Source organism: Juglans regia, chromosome 8, assembly GCF_001411555.2.
Source record: "Juglans regia cultivar Chandler chromosome 8, Walnut 2.0, whole genome shotgun sequence".
NCBI classification, from domain to species: Eukaryota; Viridiplantae; Streptophyta; class Magnoliopsida; order Fagales; family Juglandaceae; genus Juglans; species Juglans regia.
In genome coordinates, this window is record NC_049908.1 from 8,398,616 (window position 1) to 8,406,021 (window position 7,406).

A 7,406-nucleotide genomic window follows, 5' to 3' on the forward strand; every position below is an offset into this window, starting at 1 on the left:
ATGCACTGGACCTTGGAGGTTTGTTGTTATAATTGATGACCTTGGAGGTTTTTTATTATATATATATATATATAAATATATATAATTGTTGCAGATCATATTTAATTAGGAGACAGAATTTTGAGTTTTGTTGGAGCATGGCGGGCTTTAAATTTCTTGATTGGAGCTATTATCGAACAAAGGAAACTCTGAATTGTAATTCCATCACGTTGCTATTGTATTGAAAGCAAGAATATTATGAACTATTGGTGTAATTTTATACATAAATGTCTGGTAAACAAAACCGATTGAAAGCTCCTTAATTATCATTTTATTCAATTCCAGATGTTTACATTGACGAACCTTATTGGTATATGCCTTTTGCGAGCTCAATGTTGATGGGATTACAATGCAAAGTCCATCCTTGTTTGGTACTTTCTTGTGAAAATTAATAAAAAAATAGGTAACAATCTCTATAAATATAAACTTGATGTTTTGCAGCCAAGAAAGAGTCCCAGAGAAGAAATCTCCTAAGACCTGGCCAGTTTTGCTGCAGCAATCCAAGTAAGTCATACAGCATCTGTACCAAGAAGGGCAAGAGCATATTGGATACATAACACAGGCCCCATTGGCTGCTTGGCAGTGACCTTAAACTACTACCACTGCCCACTTACTGGCATTCTTGACCAACATAGTGCGTCATAGCTCAAAATAACATGGCTGAAAGGTAATACCGAAACTCAAAACTAATCAGATAGGAAGATATCTTTGCAGCGAAGTATAAACTAATCAGAAATCCAAAGAAGGAAGGTAATACCGAAACTCAAAACTTTCTTTTTGCCGCTGCCATGATATAAAGTACCATCAAATATCAGTGAAGTGCTGCCATGATAACAAAGATAAATGGCAGTGAAGTGCTGCCATGATAACAAATAATGTGTCTCTATTTGTCACCAAGGGAAAAATCAATAGAGCTACATCAAACACCATGGCATAGCTTCCTTTATATGACTCGAATAACTTCCTCAGCTGCTCCTCGTATGACTCAAAACCTTTAGTTTCCGCATCCTACTGCATCAAATAAAGAGTAAGTTTGACATTTGTGTCCTATCAAATAATCCCACCAATTTAATTTAGCTAAAAGAGGGAAGAAATCACATACTGCTTTATAATAAAAGTTGCATGCACTATGAATCCAAATGTTCCGATATGTTGTCAGTTGTTGTTGGTCCAAAATCCCTACAAAAAGAACAACAATCTTTATTAGCTTCTTTAATTACAAAGTGATAAAACACAAATAACTATAAGGCTACTATACCTTACTGAAGGACAATTATTTTTAACATGTCCCTCATTCTTGCAAATGCTACAACGTCTTTTCTTTGTTGTTTGTGTTTCCTTTGGGTTCTTCGCTCTCAAAGATTTTGGACGCCCTTTTGTGGGTACCCGTGGAGGATCTTGCACCGTTTGTGAAAAGTTCGATACAACTTGGCTTCTTACTATTTGATCATCATTGGCCGGCACTACTCGTGAACATTCTACATGCTCGTCCATTGCAAGCATCTCTTTGTGAACCTTCTCCAATGCAAGTGTGAAATGATTGTGTTTTTCTGCTGATTGGGATGCAAGTTCTACAATGTCATAAAGTTGTATCATTGACTTGCTTCTTCTCATCGTAGGCTCATCTACTTCCACGCTCACTTGTGCATCACAACACGGAATGTGGGGAATGGGTCGACTCTTAGCATTAATAGTCCATCTGTCTAGAACATAATGCTCTGGCAATCTATTTAACTTCGCTTTCTTGCCAAAAACACACAAGATATGCCTACAAAGAATCCCCATAAACTCCCACATATGGCATGTACATGTAGCATGTTCTCCACTACCCTCCAATATCACATGGTAAATAGGTGTTTCTTTACCATGAACTGTCACTCCATATGTCTTCGCCTCACCAGTCAGAGACAATCTTCTTGCTTGGTACCGTAGACTATTAAACAACTCATCTTGGAAGATGATGAAAGATTTTCTTGTATAAACCAATGCTGCCTCCTCTTCAATTTTAAAAGGTGTCTTCATTATCGCTCGGGTAGATTTTGTCCGGACATCCTTCTCTTTCTCTTTAAAGTAACGTGCATCTATAACTTTTTCATATTGATGCACAAAGTCACTAACCATAGTGCTTGAACGAACATAATCTTTGAAAAATTTGTTCATGCTTTCACTCCTCTGAGTTGTTGACATACAGGCACAGAATGTTGAACGCAAGTAGGCGGGTACCCACTTATCCCGTCGGCTGTAAAGATTTTGCAACCAAGTATTTTCTCCTAGGTCATACTTCACCACAATCAAATTCCATTCTTGCTCGACCTCATCAGTAGTAATTGTTTCATGGATGCAATGACGAAAATCTTTTTGAAAGTCTGGAAATTTGTTGTATACATAGGCTAAGTGTTCTGGAAACTTTTGTAAAATGTGCCACAAACACAACCTATGAGTTGTATTCGGGAGTACCTCAACAATTGCCTTAGTCATTGCCTTGTCATCATCTGTAATTATAGTTGAAGGGGCACGCCCAAGCATTGCCTCTTGCCATGTTCTTAATAACCATATATATGATTCCGCCGTTTCATTAACTAATAAGGCACACCCAAACATTATAGTCTGATGATGATGATTAACTCCAGAAAATGGCACAAATGGCATCTTATAAATATTGGTCAAGTAAGTGGCATCAAATGTAACAACATCCCCAAAATATTGGTATGCAGCTCTTGATCTCGCATCAGCCCAAAAACAACTTCCCATACACCCATCGTTATCAACTTGCATGGAGAACACAAACTCAGGTTCTTTGTTTTGTCGATCAAGAAAGTAGGAATATAGCCTTTGTGCATCACCCTCTTCAAATATTTTTCTCCTTTGGCTTCCCAAGTAATTTTCTACATCCTTCCCAATACAACCGACATTAAAGTCACCACCTGAATCTTTACTCAATACCGACATTATCTTCCTTGTCGGTACACCAGACTCATTCAAGGTCATAATAAGTTTCTTTTGTACTTTACTAACTCCTCTATGTCCACGAAGGAAACTAGTACTTCTCGGTGTAAGCAAAATATGATTATGTCCAACCACAAACTTGTTGACTATCCACTTTTCACCATCTTTCTTTATTCCCATTATTGCTTTACATCCAATCTTTGTCTCAGCAGGTTCAGGCATTATTCGATCGGTGTCTTTCCTACTAACCCACAGAAATCCTTCTCTTGTGCAAACATAGTCTACTGCACAACGAGTTTTATCATCTTTCGACAATCGAGTATGATTTATCCGGATTGCAAATCCTTGTCGCCTTGCATATGCCTTATAAAATGCTTGGGCATCTTCGACCTCCTCAAATACCATACCAATGAATGGCTCCAACGGAGCACTACTCGAAGAGGGAATCACATTTACTCCATCTTCGACTTCGACATTAACCCCATCTTCGACATTCACATCACCTTGTACCTCAACACTTTCAGCCTCAAGTTCACCCTCAAACTCATCACTATCAATATTATAAATTGGTTCCTACCATACAAAACCACATGATTATGAACAAGCAAGTTTTGGGAAATCACCAAAATACATTATGTCATTTGCATCTAAAGACAAATTATAGATTGCAGAAAATAAAATAAACAAGTATTTCTAGATATTTTGATAAGTACCATGAGATTGTTAACAATTTAGCTGCTTTAAATTTGCAGGAAACCGCAAAGTAATGGCTCCCTACCATCGTGACAAGTAGCTCTTTCTAGGCATCATGCAAAAGGGCCACTGTAAATTATTATAATTAATGATCTGCATCTCTTGGTCACTACTTCTATATATAATGTGTTGATAACAGAAAAGTATCTCCCTATCTAATTCACTAACAAATATAACCAACATTAACTTTCTATTATGTTTATCTCAAACTTTCTATTATTGGACTCAGGAAGAGGAAGTAGGAGATTCCACTCTTCTTATCTTCCTATCTAATTCACTTGTTTAACCTTTTATGAACACCATTTCTATTGAAGTCTCAATATTCTTCTTCGACACCCTTCCTTTTTCTCTCTTTCATTTTTTTTTTTTGTAAGCCATTTGGTTTCTTTTCATAGCCTTTCTCAAACCACGTAATTCTAGACTTTTTTTTTTCTCCTTCATACCTTAAATTCATTAAATTTTCCCTCTTCTGCCAACTTTTCCCTAATATATTTCAAACTTTTTTTTTCCTTTCAATGGGTTCTCACCTTAAAACAATAATAATAAGAAGGCAATATGCCTCTTTTTGGTGGATTTCTGGTTCCTCTTTTTTCTTTTATTGATGGACTATAATGATTAAAAGAGAGAGTAGCCGAAGTAAGATGAAAGAAACAGAGAGAGACAGAGAGAAATACCTGAGCTACTTCAAACTAATTAATATTGTTCCTAATTAGGTTAGTCGAACCATGTGATTGCTTCATATTATCTAGAGATGTATTATCTACCATTCCTAACTACCAATACCGGATGAAAAAAAAAAAATATATCCCCAAACTAAAGAAAACAAATAATATTTTCTCTGCCTTGCAAATTTTTTTTTTTTTTGCAAATAGCTTCTTAAAGATTTTTATTCTTCGTGGTATTGATGTACTAGTTTTGCAACTCCATTGGAATTTTCTTGAACATCCATTAATTAAAGAGATTCCACTACCTACAACCCAGATCTTACATTAGCTTCCAAGAGCAATCTCACAATAAATTCAAATGCTAGTCTGGACCGGATGTGTCTTTCAAACATTTTTTCAAACACATGGTCAGCCATGAACAACCAAAGCATATAGAGAAATACCTGAGCTACACCAAAGCCACTGAACTCAGCCATGACAACCGTTACTGGGCGGTGGAATGGCGGTGCGTAGTGGAATAAATTACTGGGCGACGAACCAGTGGCGAGGAACTCGTGGAATAAATTACTGGGCGACGAACCAGTGGCGAGGAAAGTATGGCTAAAATCGGGAAACTCGGTTGCAGTCGGTTGCGGTTGCGTAGTGGTCGACGGAGAACTTGTGGAAGTGGTGGACTGGTGGCAGTTGCCTTTGGACGTGGAGGCGAGTTCGCGTTTTGAAGCAAACGGACCACAACAATCGCATTAACCAGAATAGTTCTGCTGAAGCATGAAGAAGCACAACTATCCCATGCGCACGAGTCCATCGTTACTTTCCAAGATTTGCTGACGTGTCAACACATCATTAGAGGGCTGTTATTCTTGAATTATCGGTCCGACCGCTTAGCAGCGGAACTGATGTGTATATATATATATATATACAAACATTTACAAACATGCAGATTGGAAGATATTTATACAAACATTTACAAACATACGGGGGTACAAACTCCTAGCTAGCTACCTAGCCTATTAATTAATTTATTGGTACGTAGATATTTATGAGCGATAACTACACTGTTGGATCAAATCATTAACGTTTAGAAAGCTGGCATCACCTGAATTATCTAATGTGATCAACAATCAAGAAGCGTCTTTATGTGGAGGTTTTGTTTTTTTCTATATGCATTTATAAATTTTAAAACAAAGGAGTCTAGAAAAATACTACAACCATATGCATATTAATAATCCAATTGGTCAAAAGTGCACGCATAGGATTGAGTTTTGGATGGGCCACTTTGAGGACAAATTTCTCCAATTTTGTTTGCTTTTTGACTTTTGGCCCCCACAAATAGGCATATACTCCATGTTCGTCCCAATTATAACGGCAATCAAAGACTAAAACATGTTTTTTTTCATGAATAAAATGAGATGAGTAAATAAATGAAATGAGATGGGATGAGTTGTAAAAAAACTAAGACCTAATTTAAAATTAATTTTGAGTAATTGTAGCAATAAACAACTAACGGAAATATAATAAGAGGTGGTGATATTCATGGGAAAGTTGTGAAAGTTGTGAATTTATTGAGAGGTATGAGGTATGGAGTTAGAGAAATGAATATTTATTAAAATCACGATTGTATTTAGTATTACTTATAAAATTAATATGAAAACAGAAAACTGCACTAATTTAATTTATAGCCATGCAAGATTAGTGCGCTAAAACTCTGGCCAGCTTGGATGAGGACATGAGGTAATTGAACATTGGTGGGATTATACTTATTATATAATTTTTCAGAGATTAATTAATATCATGGATAATTCTAATATTATATATATATATATATATTTCCACCAATTACAAAGCTGCATGCAGTAGTAGTATGTATAGACTATGCCATTAATTGTATAAAATTGTAAAATGGCCATAACATTGAAGGCATGAAGTATCTAGTGATTAATGTTGTATCTACTGAATTTATAAAAAACTTTATGGTGATTAATGTGTATCTACTGAATTAATGTGTTTCGAAAAACTCTAAATTAATTTAGGATTTCGGATTGGAGCCCTAAATTAATTTAGGGGTTCCAATCCGAATTAATTAGAGTCTTAGACACAATCCAATCCAATCCAATCCAATCCAATCCGAATTAATTTAGGGGTTCCAATCCAATCCGAAATAATTACAGAAAACAAACACAATTCACATGCACGAAGTCACAGACTCATTCAAATTTCAAACCAAACCACATGCACAATCTAAGCTCCACAGCACACAATTCACAAAAATCCCATCCTCCATCTCCGATAAACCTCATCCATCCTCCAATCTCCATTAAAAATATAAATTACAAAAAAAATAAAATGGGATAAAGTTTCGTACCTTCGGATCTTCGGTGACTGAGATGCAGAGAGAGGAACCTGATGCTAGTCGTGCGATGGCGACGTTGAAGGGGACGCTAGGCGCGGCGCCGGGAACTCAGAGAGAGGGAGAGACGAGTTGCAGCACGGGACTGGATCTGGGTCATTGGGAGGAAGTGAGCACTAAGAGTGAGCGAGGGAGGGAATCTTAGGGGAGGATTTCGTTATTAACCAAAGCATGAAACGACGTCTGGGTTAAAAAAAAAAAAAAACCTACGCATGAAACGACGTAGGATTTCGTTATTAACCAAAGCATGAAACGACGTCGGGGTTAAAAAAAAAAACCCATGCGTAGGTTTTTTTTTTTTTTAATTTTTTATATATATAAATATATAATATATATATGGGTGGGGCGGGGGTCACCCCATCCCGCCCCCGACCCCGGACAGAGCCCCAGATGCGGGCGGGTGGCCCCGGCCTCCGCATCTGGCAGACGGGGAGGCGGGGCCTGGCGCCTCGCTGCCCACCCTTAGCCTTGACCTCAACTTAAAAAAAAACCATTTAAAATTGGGTGACGTGGGAGCTTGACATAGGCTCATTTAAAACATAAAAAATAAAAATAAAAATAAAATTTTGAAATCAGATGGATTTGTTCTTCAGCTG

At 37.1% G+C, this 7,406-nt stretch overlaps 1 protein-coding gene across 1 annotated transcript; it reads right to left on the reverse strand.

The window, feature by feature from the left end:
- Positions 1 to 843: 843 nt before the first annotated feature.
- On the reverse strand, positions 844 to 5,208 carry LOC108989091 (protein FAR1-RELATED SEQUENCE 5-like). Its single transcript, XM_018962584.1, has 3 exons — positions 4,984 to 5,208; positions 1,480 to 3,558; positions 844 to 1,047 (listed from the first exon to the last, which is right to left on the reverse strand). Exons 1-3 carry the CDS (start codon positions 5,206 to 5,208, stop codon positions 844 to 846), a joined length of 2,508 nt encoding a protein of 835 aa, XP_018818129.1.
- Positions 5,209 to 7,406: the final 2,198 nt, after the last annotated feature.

Excerpts from the sequence above, each read along its gene's own strand:
- LOC108989091 (XM_018962584.1), bottom strand. The coding sequence starts at position 5,208 with ATGGACTCGTGCGCATGGGATAGTTGTGCTTCTTCATGCTTCAGCAGA. Across the intron at positions 3,559-4,983 it reads CCATACTTTCCTCGCCACTG|GAACCAATTTATAATATTGA; the intron begins GTTCGTCGCCCA and ends TTTGTATGGTAG. Across the intron at positions 1,048-1,479 it reads CGGCCAATGATGATCAAATA|GATGCGGAAACTAAAGGTTT; the intron begins GTAAGAAGCCAA and ends TTGATGCAGTAG.